This window comes from Bos indicus x Bos taurus, chromosome 17 (assembly GCF_003369695.1).
Source record: "Bos indicus x Bos taurus breed Angus x Brahman F1 hybrid chromosome 17, Bos_hybrid_MaternalHap_v2.0, whole genome shotgun sequence".
Classification (NCBI taxonomy): domain Eukaryota; kingdom Metazoa; phylum Chordata; class Mammalia; order Artiodactyla; family Bovidae; genus Bos; species Bos indicus x Bos taurus.
In genome coordinates, this window is record NC_040092.1 from 55425789 (window position 1) to 55449078 (window position 23290).

The 23290-nt window shown below is 40.9% G+C and overlaps 2 protein-coding genes and 1 long non-coding RNA gene across 5 annotated transcripts in view; 1 reads left to right on the top strand and 2 right to left on the bottom strand.

Annotated features, from left to right (window-relative positions):
* MGAT4D (MGAT4 family member D) overlaps positions 1-9848 on the bottom strand; it is a 50890-nt gene extending 41042 nt beyond the window's left edge. Inside the window, exon 1 of the mRNA XM_027567357.1 lies at positions 9680-9848. Coding sequence (XP_027423158.1) covers positions 9680-9773 — 94 coding nt within the window. The 5' untranslated portion in view covers positions 9774-9848. The remainder of the gene's footprint in view (positions 1-9679) is intronic.
* Positions 9849-12992: 3144 nt separating this feature from the next.
* Positions 12993-20630, bottom strand: LOC113907790. The gene is made up of 2 exons (XR_003515279.1): positions 20513-20630; positions 12993-13275 (listed from the first exon to the last, which is right to left on the bottom strand). It is a non-coding gene; the product is annotated as an uncharacterized LOC113907790 (long non-coding RNA).
* Positions 20631-20721: 91 nt separating this feature from the next.
* Positions 20722-23290, top strand: part of ELMOD2 (ELMO domain containing 2) — a 29431-nt gene continuing 26862 nt past the window's right edge. The window contains exons 1-2 of one of the 3 annotated variants that reach the window (XM_027567403.1): positions 20722-20892; positions 22009-22160. In XM_027567403.1, coding sequence (XP_027423204.1) covers positions 22019-22160 — 142 coding nt within the window. In that variant the 5' untranslated portion in view covers positions 20722-20892; positions 22009-22018. Of the gene's footprint in view, positions 21545-22008; positions 22161-23290 lie in introns of all 3 variants that reach the window. The other 2 variants (XR_003515278.1, XM_027567404.1) reach the window with 2 other exon arrangements.

Consider the following 23290-nt stretch of genomic DNA (forward strand, 5'->3'; position numbering starts at 1 on the left):
AAGTATCCTAAATAAATTACAGAATACCTTTTAAGAGTTCTGGTGGCTCTCATGGCCGAATATTTGTGTGACGCTGGGCAAGCTACTTAATTTCTGTTAGCCTTTGTTCCTTCAGGTGCAAATGATTATTTCCGTTTAGCAAAGAAAGTACATTAATATAGTAAAAAAAAAGTGTACAAGCTTATATTTTGTTAATATACAACCTTTGGTTTGTTGAATCACTTTTTATTTCTTATTTTCACAAAATTTTTTGTTCCTAAAATCATTTTCATTATGTCTATAATCACACAAAAAAATTAAGAAATAAAAAATTAAACACCTTTTATATGTCAAGTACTCCTTGTCCATGGAAATATAAAATAGAGATGGTCAGTTCTGGCTTTCAGGAAGTTTATAGGCTGATTGATAGAACTAAATTAGTGACTGAAATTTCTGATATTATAGATTCTCTTCTCCTTAGGTTTTAACTAAGCACACACGTTGATAATATCAGTTCCAAACAGGGACTGTGAGCTTTATTCGAGGCTCTGACAATGGGATACTGCACAATGTGCTGGGATGTCCTATTTGCCCACCCAAGTTACCCCTGCTCTCGCCTCACTCCTGAAACAGGAGGTGGACAACAGTCAGGCCACATCCACAGAGCGGATGACTTGCCACGTGTGCCTACTACTCAGGAGCAAAGAGTAGACAGGAAGCCCACTCCTTCTTTCAGACAGTTACTATAAGAGGACAAGCCAGAGATGGCCCAAGTTGGCTTTTTAAGGAAGCAATTCTGCCACGTTGTTAATCTGGCCCACTGATGCTAGGTCTGAACAATCTCACTATTCAGGAGAACCCTCAGTATTCTGAGAAATGTAATGAGCTGCTGGGCGAAGTTCCAAGGGTTCCCTTTCAAATGCCCTCTCTAGGAGGGTGAAATGAAAGATACCCCCTTAAGGAAATATGGGCGGAGAACAAGTCCAACCCCTGGCATGCAATGCCAATAGTATGCACAGAGAGCAGTGAGACGGCTAGGGATGGGAGGGAGAGCAGGCTGGGGAAGGATTCTGAAGGATGATATCGCTCACTGACTCTTGAAGGAGCTCGAGTTATTAGACAGTCAAGGAAACAGAGAAAGGTACTCTGTTGGAAAGCAGTGTGAAAAAGGCAACGAGGCATTCAAAAATACAGTCTCTACAAACCCAGAAGCTGTTCATTATTTCAGGACAACACAGGGAAAATTCATAGTGAAGGTAAAAAAGGATCTCATTATACTGGTCTTTTTGACAAGCTATGATAAGGAGCTTGAACTTTTTCATATGAACCAGTGTTTCTCAAACCTTTCTTCTATAAAACCTCTAGAGGACTTCCCTGGTGGTCCAGTGGTTAAGACTCCAAACTTCTAATACAAGGGGCATGGGTTTGATCCCCAGTAGAGAACTAAGATCCCACATGCCATGCAACATAGCCAAAAAATATATATTAAAAAAAAATAAAACACCTCTAATGGCAGTGAATTTGAAGAAAAGGGACACAGGGGGAGGTATAACTTGAAATGCCCACAACATTCATGGAATTTCTGTAACATTTCTTTAAAATGTGGGCAAATTTTGTAGCCCATTCCACAATACATATTTGTTTTAATATAAAGATAATGGAATCACTCGTTTTTCTTTGGGTAACTTTATACATCTTAGAACACCACTACAGACTATCATGGGAACAACTATCTCAATTGTGAAGCATCACTGAAGACTATTAGGTAATCACTACCTAATAGTTTTAGAAAGATCATTCTGATGACCCCATTGAAGATTGTTTCAGGAAAGCAAAACTAATGCCAGAGAAACTATCAGTTAGGAACCTATAGTGATATTAGTTTCAAGTGAGAGATGATAAAGAATAAACCAGGGCACAAAGGGAGAAGGCGATGGCAGCCCACTCCAGTACTCTTGCCTGGAAAATCCCATGGACAGAGGAGCCTGGTAGGCTGCAGTCCATGGGGTCGCTAAGAGTCGGGCACGACTGAGCGACTTCACTTTCACTTTTCACTTTCATGCATTGGAGAAGGAAATGGCAACCCACTCAGTGTTCTTGCCTGGAGAATCCCAGGGACGGGGGAGCTTGGTGGGCTGCCGTCTATGGGGTCGCACAGAGTCGGACACGACTGAAGCGACTTAGCAGCAGCAGCAGCAAAGCACAAAGGATTAGGAAGTAGGAGATGGATATGATAAATATCTGAGAACTTTTATTGCAAAGACTTAACTGATAGAGGGGCTTCCCTGATAGCTCAGTTGGTAAAGAATCCGCCTGCAATACAGGAGACCCTGGTTCAATTTCTGGATCAGGAAGATACATTGGAAAAGGGAAAGGCTATCCATTCCAGTATTCTTGGGCTTCCCTTGTGGCTCAGCTGGTAAAGAATCTGCCCGCAATTTGGAAGACCTGGGTTTGATCCCTGAGTTGGGAAGATCCCCTGGAGAAGGGAAAGGCTACTCACTCCAGTATTCTGGCCTAGAGAATTCCATGGACTGTACAGTCCATGGGGTTGCAATGAGTGGGACATGACTGAGCGCCTTTCACTTTCACTTTCAACTGATAGAGAAGAGAATGCTGCTGTTGCTAAGTCGCTTAAGTCGTGTCCGACTCTGCGACCCCATAGATGGCAGCCCACCAGGCTCCCCCATCCCTGGGATTCTCCAGGCAAGAACACTGGAGTGGGTTGCCATTTCCTTCTCCAGTGCATGAAAGTGAAAAGTGAAAGTGAAGTTGCTCAGTCGTGTCCGACTCCTAGCGACCCCACGGACTGCAGCCTACCAGGCTCCTCCATCCATGGGATTTTCCAGGCAAGAGTACTGGAGTGGGGGGCCATTGCCTGCTCCGAGAGAAGAGAACAGAATCCCTCTCAGGATTCCAACGTGACCCTAGATTTCTAACCTGGTATTCAATCTGCATTGGGAAATGGGAAAAGTAGTGGGGCAGAAGTAGTCGTGATGCTCCTGAGGCATCCAAATGTGTGGCAAACACACGGCACAGAGAGCATGAGGGCACCAAGTGGTCTCCAGTCTTGGCCACTTTGCTGAAATATGGAAACATCTTCGCAGAGGAGCAATACATAGGTTTGCATTTTAGAAAAAGGCACAGAAAAGGGAAAAATCCATTGTAATTTCACTGCTTAAAGAGAACCACCCTACGTGTTTAGCTTTACATAGCTCTAGACTTGTGCTTACTTTTTTCCCTTTGCTTCAGTATAAAATGTCAAAAACAATCACACAGGGGAAAATGCAGTAAGTTAAAGTGGCTCGTTTTACACTGAAAAAGGCTTATGTGTTCATCATAATCTATGATACAAACAAATTCTTTATGTTACATAGTCAAATATCAAAATACATAAGAAAACTATTAGAAACACAAGAATATGGGAAAATTTTATATTTTAATTAGCAAGGAAAGCATAGAAATTGGCTGTCAGTTGAGGTGGAATAAAAGAGAATTCACCCCATGGAAGAGAATAAATTCCAGAGGAATTTTTTTTTAAATTAAGGTAAAATACAAAGGTATAAAAGTAATGGTGATATATCTGGACAGAAACATTTAATATTTTTTCACTTGTCTGCCTTTTATAAACAAGAATATACATATATGTAGCCTGTGGCAAAGGTTGGGTAATGCCATTTCCCTGCTCCAAACCCGTCAGAGATTTCTCATCACACTCAGACAAAGAGCCAAATCTTCACCAGGTCGGAGCCCTACATGTCAGGCCTTGGCTCCCTCTCTGGCCTCATCCCCGTCCCTCCCACCTGATTCTGGGGAGCAGCTCCAGACACACTGGCCTCCATGCTGTTCCTCATGCAAACCACTCTCCCCACCTTACACTTTGACTCCTGCAAATTTTCTCAGCTCATCTGCAGATACTGAGTGGCCAGAGCTCCCTAATTTCATTCAGTTTTCTGCTAAAATGCTGCCTCCTCTGAGCAGCTTACCCTAACATCCTTCATGAAATAGCACATCCCTTTCTCCCCTTGTCCTTTTTTTTTCCCCCTCAAATCACTTATCATTGACTTCCTACTCCTGTTTATTATTCCTATTAACTGTTATTATTCACTGTTTTTATGTCTCTCTCTAGAGCTCCATAGAATGAAAGCTTGAGAAGTGCAAGAACTTTGGATTTTTTAAGTATTAAATTCTCTATGCCTCAAACAGTGACTGCCACATAGCACTTCCACAAATACATGCTGAATGAATGAATGAACAAATTAATGTATAAATGGACTGGCCAGCATAGGAACTAATTTGAGTGACTATAAAAGTGAATTATGCTTTGATCAAAAGAACTGCCACTATCCAGATAAATCTTGAATATTCACACAGTGGATACTATTTGAGGATGCTTAAACTGTTTACAATGGATGTGGGTTTAACCAAGATAATCCTGTCATTGGGATTCCCAGGGTAATATACTCTTTGCAAAATGGATACTGTGTTTGGAGTCATGGATGATGCAACATATCTATACTTCCACAATGTAAGTCAGTCCTTGAGGGATTAATTTGGTAAATGAAAGAGTTTTCTCCAGAGGAAAGAGTAGTTTTAGAAACAACCATACAGAAATATTAAAGGATATAATATCTACTCTTGGATTTGCTCCTTGTATATTCTTACCTGATAATTCAATTCATCAATGTTCTATTTAAAACATTTATGTTACTGCATATTCAGTTACATATTTAGAGGAAGAGCCATTACAAAATTACTTTGCAAAAGTTTGAATAATTTGATGTTTTGAGTTAACTGAGGTGAAATTGTGAAAACAAATATCACTCCCTGCGTACACTAGGCAAAAGTGACTTCACCCATAAGAAGAGTCCAGGTAAAATCCTTAGTACCACTGACTTTGCTCCTCACAGCAGAGGTACAGCAGAGGTCCAAGGCACTGCTCCCCAGGAACAGTAAGATGCAAGTCACATTTGTAATTTAAAACTTTCTAGTAGCCACATTGAAAAAAATTAAAAAGAAAAAAGTTTTATAAATAGCATAGAAAATTTAATCCAATATATCTAAAATATTTCTCAACATGTAATCAACACAAAAGTATTGACAATTAATGGAATAGTTTGCATTCTTTTGTGCTCAGTATTCTAAATCCTGTGCATATTTTATACTTTTACAATACACCTTAAAGAAAGTGAAAGAAAGTGAAGTCGCTCAGTTGTGTCCCCATGGACACCAGGCTCCTCCATCCATGGGATTTTCTAGGCAAGAGTACTAGAGTGGGTTGCCATTTCCTTCTCCAGGGAACTTCCAGACCCAGGGATCAAACCCAGGTCTCCCACATTGTAGACAGACACTTTACTGTCTGAGCCACCAGGGAAGCCATTCAGATGCTAAATTTTGATAGTTACAGTAAATGCAGTCTTAACAACAAAATTTGCTTAATTGAGAAAGAATTTGCACTGTTTCTGTTACTAAATTTAAATTGTTGTTGTTCAGTCACTAAGTCGTGTCTGACTCTTTGCCACCCCATGAACTGCAGCATGCCAGGCTCCTCTGCCCTCCACTGTCTCCTGAAATTTTTGCTCAAACTCATGTCCCTTGAGTCAGTGATACTATCTAACCTTCTCATCTTCTGCTACTCCCTTCTCTTTTCACCTTCAATCTTTCCCAACATCAGAGGCTCTTCACATTAGGTGGCCAAAGTGTTGGAGCTTCAGCTTCAGCATAAGTCCTTCCAATGGATATTCAGCGTTGATTTCCTATAGGATTGACTGGTTTGATCTCGTTGCAGTCCAAGGGACTCTCAAGAGTATTCTTCAGCACAATTCAAAAGCATCAATTCTTTGGTGCTATACAGTCCAAGGAATTCTCCAGGCCAAAATACTGGAGTGGGTAGCCTTTCCATTCTCCAGGGGATTTTCTCAACCCAGGGATCAAACTGGGGTCTCCTGCATTGCAGGCAGATTCTTTATCAGCTGAGCTACCAGGGAGCCCTATCTTATTATAGGAAGTCTGATACGATATAGCCACAATCTGACTTTTCCATCTTATTTCACTCACCAAACATTTCCAGTAATGAGAAGCAAGCTGATATAGTCATACTTTCTTCCATTTAATACTTACCATGTACCATTCACTGTGCTATGTGATAGGTAAATAAACACAAATAAAGCCAGGTTCCTGCCCTAAATAACTGACAATCAGGGTGCTCTGGTTGGGGAAAAGAGCATATATTTAAACAACTAATTATAAATTAATTGTTAAAATGGAATTATCATTGAGTGCTACAGGGAAAGGAAGGCAAGAATGATTCTTTTTTTTTTTTTAATGACTAATTCTTAAGGAGGACTGAAGAGTCGGGGAGGGAAGTGGAAAAAGTTTCAGAGAAGAGGGAATATTAGAAAATTTGAAGAATGTGTTTAATTTTGCATATAGCAAAGAGAGGGAAGGGTATTCTAGACTAAGAAAACAACAACATAAATACATAAGTATAAAATAGTGTGAATAGTGAGGGAAAAGCAAGTGATTCAGTCAGTAAGCAAAAGAAGGAGACACAGCATTAAGTTTAAGTATTGGTCCATTTTAAACTTATTATTCACTTATTTGTATACCCATTGTGGTTTCAAAGAAAGAATATTTGAGGTAGTTAAAATGGTAAATACATTTCAGATTACACCCCTCCATGTATGCTTTGCAATAATCAAATTATACTATGTACCATGCTCTTTAAACTCCCTATGAGTGGTTCCTCTATGCCCTAGTTTTATGGGGAAATATTTTAACATTACAAAGAGTATTGATGACCTAAAACAAATAGATCGCTGGTTATTTCTCCAGAAAAAAAAAAAAAAATGAGTTTATTTGGTATCAGCAGAGAATTGCAATTCAGAGTCCACAACCATGGTGAGCCATATGCTAAGTCCCTGCACAGCAAAGGAAGAAGCACTCTTTAATAGAGAGGAAAAGGAAGTAGGGAGGGCCACGGTAAACAAAGAGTCTGTGGCTTTTCACTGGCTGAGTCCTTGATGTTAAAGAAGAGGAGTCTTGGGGACTTCCCTGGTGGCTCAATGGTGAAGAATCCACCTACCAGTGCAGGAGACATGGGTTCAGGCCCAAGTAAGGCAAATAAGCAATTCCAGATTCTCTTTCATGAAAGTGTTTATTGGGTGATGCAGCCTCCGCAGGGGCCCCTGGCCATCTGCTAGCTACCTCCCATGCCTGTCATCCCTGACAATACTGGATCTGCTGCTGCTGCCTGAACCCCTACACTTCAGTGAGGGCTAGTAGTTTGGCAGAGGAACCATGAAAAGCAAAGTGACTACCACCTTCATGCACCCTCTGGCACAAATGCCTCCCACCAGCAAGATGGAATGAGAACACAGCTGGCCAGGGCATCTAACAGACTACTGGTTTTGATCATGACAAAGAATGTAGAAGGGCCTATAAAGACTGTCAGCAGATTTGAGTTTTAGAAAGCTCAGGAACAAAGCAAACTAAACAGCATAGTATAGGGGACATGTATAAATTGATGAAAACTATATTCTAAAAAGCAAAGAAAAAATAAGCACATAATTCAGGAGAGTAGTTAACATCAATGAGATGAAAGCCCCTATATCTATTATATGCAGACATTTTTCAAGATTTTGAGGATATAGCAGTGAAGCAAACAGGCAAAAACAGGGAAAAAATTCCTCTCCTCATGGAACTTACATATTTATTGAACAAACCAATGAATTAGTAATACTAGGAGTTTCCAAAAAGAAACTAAAAGGTTATCTAGACATAAAAATTAATTTTAAGAAGGGAAGAATAAAGCACTAGGTAGTCACTATTTTTCTAATAAGTATTCCCAAAGTTTCATTGATAAGAATTATAACCATAAATCATGGTTTAAAGACAGAGGGACCATTTTTGGTGTTCTATAAAAACCACTATTTCAAATACTAAGTGAAGTCTGTGTTTTCTTCTGTTGATGTAAGAACATCTTATTATAGTGCTACAATTGACTTCCTAATTATTTTAGAGCTAGGTTCCATAGAGACACATACTTAGAAAATGAAAAACCTGTTTCATCTGCTCTTAAGAGTAGTGCATTCTCAAGAACAATATCTCATTTTCTGAACTTGAACATACAAATGATGGGAATATTTATTAATAGACATTTTGAGGAATCAAACTTCATTTTCCTGGACAAAACTGGAAAAAAAAAAAACATCCAAATGATTGTATGTATGTCAAAGTCTACCATTTCATTATAAGAATACTAACTGTATTAAAATGCTTTCTGAGGTTACTAAATTATCTTCCAAAATTACTACAAAACAAAGTTTCTATTTTGCTTTCTAATTACCAGTAACTATTTTTTTGTTATGAAAGTGCTCATTGTTAACTGTTCTAAAATAAATAAAAACACATTTGGATAATGTTCTTTACAGGCAATGAAGAAGAAAAAAATATATAAAATGACTGAAGATCAGTATAAATCAAATTAATATACATTTCTGATTTTTCAAACAAATGGGGTAAAATGTTGATATTGCATGTACATGACAAAATTTACCGTTAGGAAACAAACAAAATTTTAACTTTAGTGAGATTACATCAACATTAATTATAGGACTAAAGCCACTTCCAAACTTGAACCAGCATCTTACTACCAAGATTACTTAGTGTGCACCCTGAGTCATACATAAATGTGTTTAATAAGAAGAATTAAAATTTAACCAAAAACAACCTTGGAAGGTGGAGTTAATATATATAAGAATAATCTTGGAAGGCTGAGTTAATATATTTGCAGTTTTCCTGAGTCTTAAATTCAAAATTCAACTATATATATATATATATATATATATATATACTCACTATGGATTACAGTTGAAAGAAAAAATACTGGAAACCTAGTTAACTTTTAATTTCAGACAAATGATAATATTTTCTGTATAAATATATCCCATGCAGTTTTTGTACTTCAAATTAATGCATTCATTGTTCATCTGAGATTCAACTTTAACAGGACAACCTCCATTTTCACTTGCTAAATCGGCAACCCTACAGACAACCGTAAACTAAAAACCTTGGTGCATTTCAAAGCGGTAACACACATGGTCCATTTGAGAAAGATCAGGTGCTAAACCAGTACTCTAAATTCATAGTGTCTCTCTCTCCGTCACCTCATCCCTAAGCAAAACAAAACCAAAAACGCTTGGGAGCCCTGAAGTGTGACTCAAAACTGACATTTTGATAGAATACGAAAGAGGAAAGAGGCTGGCTGTGTAAAAGGAGTTCCTAAAGTCAGATATTCAAATTAAAAAAAAAAAAAAAAAACGATGGGGAAAAGAACGACGAACTGTGTGGAATGCAGGGCACTTCGGAAGGGGCCCTTGAACCTCTGTGGGGAAAACAGCCCGCAGAGGTGAGGGGACCAGGGAACCCCGCTGACCTGCCATTAGCGCGCGCGCCCCGCAGGGGTCACGACCACCCGGTGAGGCAGGGGCGTTCTTTACAGTTTAACCGCTGGCCGTTTAAGGGCGTGGTGGTGGCGGGGTGTGGGGGTCACATCTGAAAGACCCTAATATGAGAGCGAGAGACAGCCATCATGTTCCCACATCTTCCCACTTTTCTCCAACACGGCCGCTCCAAGTCATCTTGGAGCCCTGAAGCCCCAGAACCGAAAAAAAGGCGGGAGAAGCCGGGCGCCGCTTACTGGTTTGAGTCATCCTGGAAATGCAGAAGCAGGAGAAGCTGAAGAGCACGACAGCGATGAGCGTGATGAGCAAGTTCACGTGCCTGGTCCTCATGGTGCTGATTCGACGGCGGCGGCCACCCACAGCTTGGCTAGAACAGCAGTGCACACAGCAACCACCCCGCCACCGGCTAAGGATGGGCACGCACTGTGCCTGCCCCCCGGGGCGCGCGCCGCTTCGCCCCTCCCCGGCGTCGCAAGGAACCTAGCTCCCCCCAACCCCCACCCACCCACCACACACGCACCCAGCTCCCTTCCCCCAGCAGCAGTTTTGGCCTTCTATCCTGAACCGCTTGCCAGGGCTGCTGATTTTTAAATGAAATAAGCTATGCGAAAGCTCCCACTCCAGGTGAGTGCTTAATAACTTTATTGTCCTGTAAGATGTCGCTTTAGCCAGACTCTGGGCTAAACAGTTTGCATACATGACCTCATTAAGTCCTCACAAAAGCTCAGTCTTTTTTTAAAAGTATAAAATGAAAATAACATCATCTTCCTAATATGCTGAGCAACTTGCTTCAAGTTGCACTGCTGGAAGCGGTTCCTTTTTTCTCATACAAACTTTGTACATGGACAAGAATTTCCTAAAGAAAATATGTGTCTTTACTTGGAATTTGCTAGCCTTAAATGGACTTTCCTGGTGACTCAGGTGGTACAGAATCTGCCTGCAATGTGGGAGGCAAGGGTTAGATCCTGGGTTGGGAAGATCACCTGCAGAAGGGCACACCAACCCCCTCCAGTATTCTTGCCTGGAGAATCCCATGGACAGAGGACTGAGCAGCTTAGCACATACACAGCACAGCCTTAAATAGTAACTGTCAAGTGCCCAAGTGACTTGGGAGGCTTAGATTTTTGTGTGGGGAGTGACCAAGACTAGACATTCAGTTTAATCCCCTTACCTTTATTTTAAAATATTTTGGTACCCCGTCTCCCCAAAGAAAGGAGCAGGGAGTCAAGTTTTGTGGGGAAAAAACAAAACAAAACAAAAAAGTTGTAAATACAATGAGCAACAGCCCAAGAGAGATTTGCTGGGCTCAGCCAAGTTTAAGGTATCAGCTTCTCAGATTTTTACCCAAAACTGGGAAACACTAGGAGAACATCAGTAGGGTTATACTCTCTGGGCAGGTTAAATGTGGTTTGTTTTTTGGGTTCTCTGCTCTGATCTCTCTTCTTATTTGGGATTCCCTGGCAGTGTCTGGTAGCAATCATTCTACTACTACTTCAAATCAGCACTGCACCACTGATTGGGCTAATTTCTGGCCCCATGACAGGAGAAAGATTAGAACACAAGCCAGCGTGAGGATGCTATTTAAGGTGCGTTTACTCATGAGTGAAAGGCTAGAAGTTGTGGCCTTCAGTTAAGCGGTGATCTACCCAGGTGCCAAAAGAGGAAGCTCAGAGGAATAAATACCTCTACTTTCTTCTCCTCCATCCCTTCAGTCTCTTGCCAGTGCTTCCTACTGGCTAAGTTCTACTGGGAACCAAAAGAAAAGGAACTTCAGCTTGATGTACTATATGCTATATTATACGACCCTTCCTCCCGACATATGAAGCAGGGTGGGAAAAGATATAGAGTAGATTCAAGTGGGAGAACCCACCTATCCAGCACAAAGGAATTTCCAAATCAGTGTTTCATTGTTCTCTTACCTGAGCTCCAGTGTCTCATTAACCGTCTTCTCAGCACTTCTTGGATGTCCCGAAAGATGATGTTCAAACTTCTTCCCCAAGCTAGCTATCTTCCCACAGTCATTTGACTTTTGTCAAGGTCACCATAGTTTTCCTGATCAATTTACTCTTTTTCATTATGCCCCATAATTTATAAATCTTTACAGTCCTCCTTTGAAATGTCTCATCTTCCAGACCTGCACTTCTGTTGCTCTAACACTACCCCAATAGCCATATTCTTACGATGATACTCAGGCTGGCCACGCTGTAGTATCTACACTCTGCAGCCCACTTTTTACTCCAGTAGATTTCCAGTTCTCTAGTGTCAATTGTCTCATTTAAGTAGCTCCATTCTTCCGTAGTGATAAAGTTCAACCCATCAGGCTGTTCTCTGCTTTCTCAAGAGTATTTCCTGATATTCCCTTACATGCCTTAAGGACCTGCCAGACTCAATTCTATCCTGAACATGTCATGTTCACGCTTCTGTTTCTGTGCCTTTTCTCTTGATATTTACCCACAGTCCAGGATGCCCAGTCTCCTCCCTGACCGTTCAACTGCTTTCCACCTCTCAAGGTCTCAAGTTTGCTGTGTTTCATGAATCAAAATGTGACTACAGCAGACCACTTCTCTGAATGCTTTTAGTGTATCAGGTATCTGCCTTTCATTTTGCTATAGGGGCAGAGATCCCCAAGATGAGCCTGAGTTATATCCACGGTTAAGGGAGAAATTTATTTAAAGCAGATTGAATAATTGATGATTTTCCTAAGAAATGTACTTCCAGACATTCATGTCAGTGGTTAAGAAGGTTAATGGTATAGAGAATACTTGTGCATGGACGCCTGGGAAAAGAGGGCTTCCTGCTTCTTTACCATACCATGTAGATGAGCTCTGGGAGAAAAAGAGCTGGCTGTGGGAAGAAGCTGGAGGCCTGTTTCCAAGGAGACCATGGGACTCACAGGAGGAAAAACTGCTTCAGAGCCTAATTTCCCCAAATAAACAATAAATATACTGAAACAACCCTGTACACATAAACCTCATGGGTAAGGGTACAATGAGAGCCCAACAAAATTTTGGTAGGCATAGTTACGTTGATAACTTACAAGGCCTTATATATAAAGAAAAACCTCACTGTAAACAGGCCTAATTGAACAAGTCCATTTGCCCAGAAAAAAGTCCTAGGATTATTTTCCATCCTGCTAAACTGAAGGAAAGCGATTTAATAGCCAAGAGTTTCTAATTGTTGAATCTTTCTAAATTTGGCTCTTAACTGCTTCTGAATGTCACTAGATTTTTGTTGGTTTTGGAAGGAGCAAATCAGGATATCCAATGGAAAAAGAGCTGGTGCTTTAATTTATCCACATAGTTCATCTCTGTTGGAAAACCCAAGGAGGCCATGATGCTAGGCTCAAAAGGATGATGGATTTATTCAAAACACCCAGGCTCTGTGTGATACAATTGACGTTTGTAGAAACACTTTGTATTTGCATCAAGACTCTTAGATCCAAATGGTGAAAAGGCAAGCTTACTGCTTATTTCTGTACATTTTACTATAAACTGTATGCTATTATAATTCAAATATGTATATACAGTCTAAGTCATAAATCCAAACACATTATCTTCATATTCACTATTTATTTACTTCATAGTGATGATTTAAACATATTAACAACCAATTAAAGTACAACCAGCTCCAGGAACACATGAACTTCGAAACCTCTATGGATTAATACAGTAGACGTTTTGTTCTTGCTCAAGTAATGACCAATTGACCAGCAATTTTCTATGTGATCGCTTGGGATTCCAGGCCCTTCCATGGTGTGGCTCCCTTTTCCTCTCAGGTTTTGGAATTCTTTCCATTTCACTGGGGGATTGGGGGCAACTGTGTGGAGAAGAAACTGGGACCAGAATAAACACTTTTATTTTCATTGATACAAAGTTGATGTACAGTATTATATAACGTACAGGTAGTAAGCAATGGGTGCATCACCCAGATTCGCTTACTGGTTACTGCCTATAACTCTTTTTAACATGTCCAAACATTGCCTGAGGCAAAGAACTAAGTTCTCCCTCCACCATCTTCTATGCTCTCAATTGGCCCATTGCTTGAACTTACCTTGACATCATCTGACTGTTTTTACTGTCTATAGAACAAATGGTAGCTGTTTTTTATATTCTGGTTTGTACTATGCAGGGTCTTTTATGGATAAACCAAGAAAGTTGTCTCATTTTAGTGCAAAGAGTCATGAGGTTTAGACAGTTTAGCCACAGAAGTGAACTTCGAATTAGTCCAAAAGCAGAGATGCTGCCTGCTATGTGTTATAACTCCACAGAGACAATTCTCAGGATAGGAATTTCATTTTATTTGAGAATTTTGTTGTGCAGCTTCTTGCTGATATCACCCATATTATATCACAGGTAGTTCAGACCTTAATATAATTCGCCACTCTTAAGTTATGGGGACTGTTTATGTGTGCTAAGCTGCTTCAGTAATGTCTAACTCTCAATCCTATGGACTATAGCCCACCAGACTCCTCTGTCCATGGGATTCTCCAGGCAACAATACTGGAGTGGGTTGCTATGCCCTTCTCCAGGGGATCTTCTCAACACAAGGATCAAACCCATGTCTCTTCCATCTCCTGCATTGGCAAGCAGGTTCTTTACCACCAGCGCCATGGGGACTGTTTATACCAGACCACAAACAGCATGCTGGCAAACTGGCTCTCTTAGTGCCATCATCAGGAACTTTTTGAGCCCCAAATCCCAGTGGTCACCACAAGGTGGCAGTATTATATTTAATTCAAAGTTTCCAATTTGAATATATTGTAGCATCAGAAACTTATGTATTAATTATGTAAAATTATGTATGAATGTGTTAGAACTGAGGGTTGCAGCAGCAGCCTTGGGCCAGTACCTATTATATATTTTTCATAGTTTGTCAAATATTCCTTTAAGGCGTGGTGCCTCCTTTTTATTGATAGAGTCCTCGAGGGGGAGTAATGTATTGTTTATTTATATAACACCTCTAGAGGCCCTAAGTTACCTTTAGAAATTTCACTGATTTAGCTAAGCTCTTAATCTAAACTGGATTGATTCTGTGCATCATATGTACCAGTAACAGCTCTCATATCTCCTGAGTGTCTCCTTCCAGGGTGGGGAATGATCATGATGTAATCAGTATAATGAATTAATTTCATTTTGATAGTGATCATCTCTAAATACAGTCTCACCAAATTTTAGCAGTGAGTTGGAGTCCCCAAGGTCAGATGTCGTTGAAGAAGAACCATAAACATATTATACATTCCTTTTCCTGTACAAGGAAACTGATCTTACTCTGAGAGTGAGATCAAGAAGATACCATAGCTGTGAAGGGAACCCTCCTATACTGTTGATGGGAATGTCAGTTGGTGCACCCACTATGCAAAACAGTCTGGAGGTTCCTAAAAAGACTACCACTCCTGGGCATACATTTGGAAGAATGGAAAACAAAAAGTTACATACACACCAATGTTCATAGCAGCACTATTTATAGCAGCCAACACATGGAAGCAGCCTAATGTCCACTGACAGATGAATGGGTAAAGAAGATGTGGTACATATACACAATGGAATATTACTCAGCCATAAAAAATAACAAACTAATGTCATCCACAAAAACATGGATGGGCCTGGAGATTATCACACTATGTAAAGTGAGTCAGACAAAGACAAATATCACATGATATCACTTATATGTGGAATCTTAAAAAAAAGTACAAATCAACTCACTTGCAAAACAAAAACAGACTCAGATATAGAAAACAAATTTATGGTTACCAAAGGGAAAAGGAGAGTGGTAATAAATTAGGAGTATGTGATTAATAGATACACACCACTAAATATAATAAACAACAAGGATTTACCATCTAGCACATGAAACCATATTCAGTATCTTGTAATAACCTATATGGAAAACAATCTGAAGCTGTATACCTGAAACTAACACAATATTGTAAATCAACTGTAGTCAAATAAATGTTAAAAAAAAGAAGACAGCATAGATGTCACAAAAAATATTGCAGTCAAAGTTTGTTGAACCTCTTATATAGTTTTTTAAAATACTTGGTACAACGGACACTTAATTTAAATCATGGTAACTACCTTGGTTATTTTGATTTTTTAAGATTTTTTAAATGTGGGCCATTTTTAAAGTCTTTATTGAATTTGTTAAAATATTGCTTCTGTTGTTTATGTTCTGGTTTTTTGACCCTGAAAGCTTATGGGATCTTAGCTCCTCGACCAGGAATCAAACCCACGCCCCCTGAATTGGAAAGTGAAGTCTTAACCAGTGGATCATCAGGGAAGTCCCAGCTGCTGCTGCTGCTGCTGCTGCTAAGTGGCTTCAGTCGTGTCCGACTCTGTGCGACCCCATAGAGGGCAGCCTACCAGGCTCCCCCGTCCCTGGGATTCTCCAGCTCCCTTGTTTAAATCATGATCACCAACAGTTATTTCCAAGGGTCTTTTCTTATGGACCACAGAGGATTAATAAAAAGCATTGGTGGAGATTAGCACTGCTGCTTGCATTATTTTCTAACGAGAGATGAGATTTCCTATGTCTTTCCTGAACCTGACACTGCCTGGTATTAACTACAAACGGAGGTCTGAGCAGTCCTCGGGGCTTTCCTTTTGTATGTTTAATTGAAAACACATAAAAGGGCAAATTTCTGTCTCTTAAAAGACAGAAATGGCTTTAAGCTAGTAGTGACAAGGCACTTCATCACATCTACTCTAATTAGAGATTCGGGCAATGGCAAGCACTGGATAGTTCCTACTTTATTTCTCCAGCTTCAGCCTCACTGTGATTCTGGTGCTGCCTACCGTAACACTTGGGCTTCCCAGGTGGGGCTAGTGGTAAAGAACCTGCCAATGCAGAAGACATAAGAGACATGGGTTCAATCCCTGGGTCAGGAAGATCCCCTGGAGGAGGGCATGGCAACCCACTCCAGTATTCTTGCCTGGAGAATCCCATGGACAGAGGAGCCCGGCGGGCTACAGTCCATGGGGTTGCAAAGAGTCAGACACAACTGATGTGACTGAGCATGTGCGCACACACCATAACATTTTCATTTGTCCCAAATTTCGATTTCGTACCTTAATATTGTCCTTCCATTCTCCTGATGATAATACAATACATTTTGCACCTCAGTTAGATGATCCCCCAAAGATTTTCCACTATCCTCTGCCACTCAACATCAACTGTATCATACAATCTTGGACCTCCTACCAGGGGTCAACTGAAGACTTCCTGACCCTCAAGTTAGTTGTGCTTTCCCCCCACAATCCTAATAGATGAAATAAAATAACTTCTCTGTGCTAAACACACCTTATTTCCCTCTTATCTTCAGCATCCTTAGCCCTAAACTCATCTAGGCTGGGATAACTGGAACAGACTTAGGTTAACTTAGGTGAGGTGGACACAGGAACTAGAGTAGGTTTCCCTGCTCCCAATCATTGTTAATGTGCCACCAAACTCTCTGTAGGGTCCCTGTCAAAATTCTTGCTTCTTTACTCCCCCTCATTCTTACCCTCTGTTTGTTTGGTTTTTGTTTTGTTTTATTTTTGGGTTTTTTTGGATCAAATAAATAGTTCTACCCAATTCAGTGTTTATTTGCTTTGTTCTGGTTACTATCTTTACCCCAGCCCACTACCTTAATTCTGCATAGCTTACATTTTCTTTTCATTGGTAAAGCCCATTACTAGAAGCTGTACACATTTACCTTGTAATTCTGTGTATTGCCTTGGGCTTCCATTAAAAGAATTATATGGGGAATTCACACACAGGGGGTCCCCTAAGCACAGTGTCTAACATAGTTTCAGGGAAGTGCAACACAAATCAGCATAAAACCAATCAGGGTTGTCACTGAACATAACATTTAAAAAATTTTTTTTATTGGAGGATATGGCAACCCACTCCAGTATTCTTGCCTGGAGAATCCCATGAACGGAGGAGCCTGGTGGGCTACAGTCCATGGGGTCGCAAAGAGTCGGACACGACTGAGCGACTTCACTTTCACTTTCAGCTGCTTTACAGTGTTGTGCTAGTTTCTGCTGTACAACATCACATATGAGTCATAACTATGTGTGTGTATATATATGTATCCCTTCCCTCTTGAGCCCCCATCCCACCCCTCTAGGTCATCACAGAGCACCAGGCTGGGCCCCCTGTGTTATACAGCGCCTTCCCTCTAGCTGTCTATTTTATACATGGTAGTGTATATATGTCAATGCTACTTTCTCAGTTCGTCCCACCCTCTCCTTTCCCTGCTGTGTCCCAAGTCCATTTTTTGTGTCTGTGTCTCCATTCCTTCCCTGTAAATAGGTTCATCAGTACTGTTTTTCTAGATTCCATATATAGGCTTTAATATACAAAATTTGTTTTTCTGACTTACTTCACCCTGAATAACAGGCTCTAGGTTCATCCACCTCATTACAATTAACTCAAATTCATTCCTTTTTATGGCTGAGTAACATTCCATTGTGTATATGTACCACAACTTCTTTATCCATTCATCTGTCGATTGTCCTTAACATTTTTAATGCGTCTAAGGAAGTAATCCATTTCACTGTTAGTGGAAGGAGAATATAGTTTTCCTTCTCAGTATAAACTTGCTGCATTCCAGAGTTCACACACTTCAAAAGACTTGATGTTTTATTTGTGTCATCTATGGATCGGGGGCTTCCCTGGTGGCGCTAGTGGTAAAGAACCCACCTGCCAATGCAGGAAACATAAGAGACTCGTGTTCAATCCCTGAGTCAGGAAGATTCCCTGGAGGAGGGCATGGCAACCCACTCCAGTGTTCTTGCCTGGAGAATCCCATGGACAGAGGAGGCTGGAGGGTTGCAGTCCATAGGGTTGCAAAGAGTGGGACACGACTGAAGTGACTTAGCACACACGGATGCACATGAATCAAACTGAACACCATAACAAATTGTTGATTAACAGTCATACCAAACAACTCTTCCCATTAAGCAGCTTCTAAATCAACAGTGCCTTGGCTGTTTAGTCTGAGAATCCAAGAAAGCAGAGATTCCTCAGTACTACTCAGAAATACAACCAAACTCCATTACACTATAGCCTTTGTTTTCCATGTAGGCATATCTAGTAAGACCTGGTCGAAATTTAGAAGTTAGTTCAGAGACCTAAGTAGGTCCTATCTTTTTGAAGACAGAATTCTAATCTTAGGATTTAACCATCATTTACCAGCCACATAGAAAAAGAAAGCCAAATAGAATAGGAGAGAGAGAAAGCCAGTCTTCCTTGAGGCACAGGACTGGTTTAACGTATCTGCTGCTGCTGCTAAGTCACTTCAGTCGTGTCTGACTCTGTGCGACCCCACAGACGGCAGCCCACCAGGCTCCCCCGTCTCTGGGATTCTCCAGGCAAGAACACTGGAGTGGGTTGCCATTGCCTTCTCCAATGCATGAAAGTGAAAAGTGAAAGTGAAGTCGCTCAGTCGTGACTGACTCTTCACGACCCCATGGACTGCAGCCCACCAGGCTCCTCCATCCATGGGATTTTCCAGGCAAGAGTACTGGAGTGGGTTGCCATTGCCTTCTTACAAGCAAATGAATTTGTGGCAGACAAGGAAATCATATGCACAAGGCGTCATAATGGACAGTGATCCTACTTCCAATAAATCAGTTCAATCAACTTCCTGAGTTCTGACCAAACGGGTGAGCATTCTCCTCTCCCGGAGAAAAACCTGGATAGACATGGGCTAACAGGCAGCATGGAGACAATAAGAACAGTTCCTTTCTTGCCCCTCCCCCACTCAGTGTAGCACCTTGAAAAGGTAAAAGAATTACATAATTGTACTACAGAATTATCTCACTCTCTATTATATGAAGGTATTATGTAATACTAGACCCCTAAAATAGAAGTTTGTTTCTAGATCTTAAATTTGCCAGACTGGCTGTGTAACTTTGCCTTTTGAATATTTTTTATGTACAATAAAAAAATATTCATTGAGATGATCTTTAAGTTCCTTTCAAGATCTGAGTCTATGTTTTATCATTATAGTATACGTCCAGATTTCATTGCCAAGTTGGTTGCTTCTATGGGTCAGGGATGAGGACTTACGCACCCTTCACATGTCTACTGTTTTACAATTAGCGCCTTTTTGAAAAATGTGGTTGAGGTGTGGAAGAGTGTGTACCGCTGCTTCAATCTGTGTTAACAATGAGATGGAGGGAGGGAATATTATATATACCTGTCTCTCTCTCTCTCTCTCTCTCTCTATATATATATGTATACACACACACACACACATTTTCATAGAATACCCCTGAAAGTATAAAAAACTAATACTGGTTGCTTTTGAGCAAGGGGTTGAGGGGCCAGGAGTTGTGCATGGGTGGGTAAAAGTCATTTTTCAATATAGGTTGTCCTTTGTACTTATATTTTACTCTCCCCCTGGTCTTTCTTCTCCAACCATACTGTCCTTTTGCTAGTCCTCCAACTTACAAAGTATGCTCCTGATTAAAGCCCTTCGCATTTGCTATTCTAGTGTCTAGAATACTCTTCCTCCAGATTCTCTCCCTGTCTTACTTCATTCAGATCACTACTCAAGTGGCACTGTAACACGGAGACTGCCCTGACTATACTGTATGTAAATACACTCCTTCCTTTCCCTAATACCCTTTTACTTTAGTACCACCTGACATACTAAATATTTGCATTTATTTGGTGTATGACTCCCTTTTGGAACACTGCCTGGTGCATAACAGCCAATCAACAGATTACTTGACTTAATGAATACATTGTCTGAGGTTGGGTTTAAAAAAAAATAATCATGTACATAAATTACTTTTTCAAGAAAAAACAAACACCAGTTACGGGATAAATGTCCTATTAATTGACGATTAGATATATATTATGAAAGGACAAGGTCTAAACTTCTTTACTCAGCATACAGGGCTCTCCTTATCTTCCTGCTAGTGGCCATGGGCAAGTCATTCAACATAAATTCCGTTTCCTCATCCATAAAGTGCTAATTACTTCACAGAGTTAAGACTAAATGTAGGTGAAAGTGCTTTTGTAACCTTGGCTCTATGAAAGTCACACAAAGCACATCGCTTCTCCAGTGCGCAACTGACCTGAAGTTGAAGGAGAGCGAAATCTTCAGAGCCCCTCCGACAAAGACCTATCTTTGACGCGGGACACGCCGCGAGGTAGCCGTTGTCAGGGCAACTGTCGGGCGTCTCCAGCCTCCGAGCACGCGCGACGGGGCCCCTCGGCGCGTCATTCTTTCAGAGGTCGCGATTGGTGGATTTCGGGCCAATCGGAGAAGCCGGTGGGACGGGCCGGGGACGAGCAGTGTCCCGGGGAAGGCGTTCCCACCGTCTCGCTCCCCGACTTCCGGGTCGCGGTGCTTGCAGGGAGCGCACGGCTAGTAGCGTCGTTTCCGTTGCCGGCAGTTTGCAGTTGGGGAAACCGAGGCAGCTCCAGCTCCTCCTAGTTCTTCCGCTCCCTTGAGGTGGCTGCTGTTTGTTTTCCTCTCGCCCGGTGCTGCTTGGGTGCGGCTTCGCTGGAGGCGCGCGAGCCCCGTGGCGCCCTGCGGAAAGTCCACTGGGCATCCGGGCCGGCGGGGCTTTGTGCGAGCCGTTCCCTCCCACTCGCGGGAAGGGCGCGAGCTGGATTCGGCCAGACTCCGGGAGGGGGGCTCGGCGGCGCAGCGACACCCCAAGGGCTGGGGAGCTCTGGCGCCTCGAGGCTGGCGTTCCCTCTGCTTGGCAGTTCGGCTTCTTTTGTTCTGATGAGCGCGGACCAGATGGATTCTTTTTAAAGTCACAGTTCAGCCCGTCTCTGATTGCACAGATTCTGCGCTGACTTGAGGGGATTTCGAATTTGACAATCCCTCGGGAGACTATGTATCGGTGGGAATATTTAAGCCAGGACGGAGATGAGCTTTTTCTTTAGTTTTTAAGTAACTCTTCCTGACTTGCATTTCCCCCACCCCGCTCCATGTTAAGAACCGAAGATTTTTTTTCTTAGGGCATAAAGATTAAGTTTTATCGAGGGTGTAGTTTATCACTCTTTTTAGTATTTCTGCCCTTCACCTGTTGAATGGAAAATCAGCAATTAGCCAGGGTGTGATCTACTCCGTGTTCAACTTTGTACTTCAATTTGTAAGCTATATGTAGTGTTTTTGTTTGCTGGGATCACCTGACTGGGACACATGTAACTGGGTTATCCACGGGGTTAAGAAGAGTTGTTCCTTATACAAACAATTCTCATGTATACTGTATTTGATTTAATCGTTGCTTAGCTGGGATTCTTTCGTTCTTGGCCTGTTGATCCCTATTCTCAAAGAATAAGAAATAGTGAACCGAGAGCTTGAATCTAGGTAAATAGTTTGATTTTTACAGTTGTTTAGAAGAGGTAAATAGACCTTTTGACCAGCATCATTTAATTAATATAAATGGCGTATATTACACCTGCCATTGTTTTCTTAGATGCCTAAGACTACTATAAAACAGACATGATGGATTAACAATGTAATTTGGGATTCAATGAGTTGGATAAACTAATTTTTCCCTTTAAAAAAATCCAATTTAGGGTCATTAAACCTGTCATATATTTCCTTCTGCAGGGAAAAAAAAATGTTTATTGCTTTGTGGGAGTTCTTCTATGGGCACTTTTTTCGATTTTGGATGAAATGGCTCTTACGACAGATGACTGGAAAATGTGAATTGCAGCGAATTTTTGATACCTATGTAGGTGCACAAAGGACGCACAGGATAGGTAATGTTTTTCAAAAAAGAATGATTAAAAATGAACAAGATTCTGTTTTTCTCAGTACTGATCGTGACAGATGCTCTTGCATATCGTGATCAAATCACTTAATCTGTTTCATGATCTTTGAATCCTTCTCACTCTAAAACTGATTTTATGGAAAAAGAAACAATTATTTAATTCATCAGTAAATTTTAGATTATACTTGCAACCTACTTTCTAGAAAAAAAAAATCTCTCTACTGCTATCACCCCTTTGAAATTTTCACTTAAGTAAAGGGGATCCATTTTTACATTCAGCATCCTTCAGTCTTAATTTCTCAATGCAGTTCATGAAAGAACAATCTGGTAATCCCTGAGAAAGATCATTAGACTGGAAATCTGCTCTGTCATACTGTGTAGCCAATAGCCACATGTGGCTGTTGAACACTTGAAATGTGATTGGTTTGAATTGAGATGTGCAGAGGTATGAAATACATGCTGGATTTCAAAGACTGTGTGAACAAAGAATGTAAAGGTGTCTCACTAATAATTGTTTATATTCATTGTATGTTGAAGTGATAATATTTTGGATCTTTGGGTTAAAATATATTAATGTTACTTTTATTAGTGTCTGTTACTCTTATATGGCTACTAGAAAATGTTAAGATGTAAATGTTAAATGTGAACATACATGGTTCACATTTGGGCTTGCATTATATTTCTGTTGAACAGTGCTGCTCTTTAACCTTCTAAAATTGATCAGCTTTCCATGCTAAATTGAAAATATTACTTTAAATTAGAACACAGATGAGTGAGAAGTGTGACTGAGGTCATTTCTCCTTGACCAGAGTAAGGCAGACCAGGGATGCACTGCACTTCATGCTCACGGTGTTAAATGGGAAAATCATGACTTAACCAAAACCTCTTTTGTGTTGAACAAGTGCGCTTCAACTAAGAAATCCACCCCTGTTAGATGTGAGCAGTGGGTGTTGGTAGCCAAGACAACAGGCAAAGAATGGCAGACGGTCAGGGAGGGAACCTCAGGGCATCTGGATAACTGAAGTTTAATTACTTCCTAAGATTTTTCACAAATTTCTGACTGACTTAAATTCTTGCTTGATCTTAAGAGTTGCCCTTTTGACTACTCTGAAGAGAGCA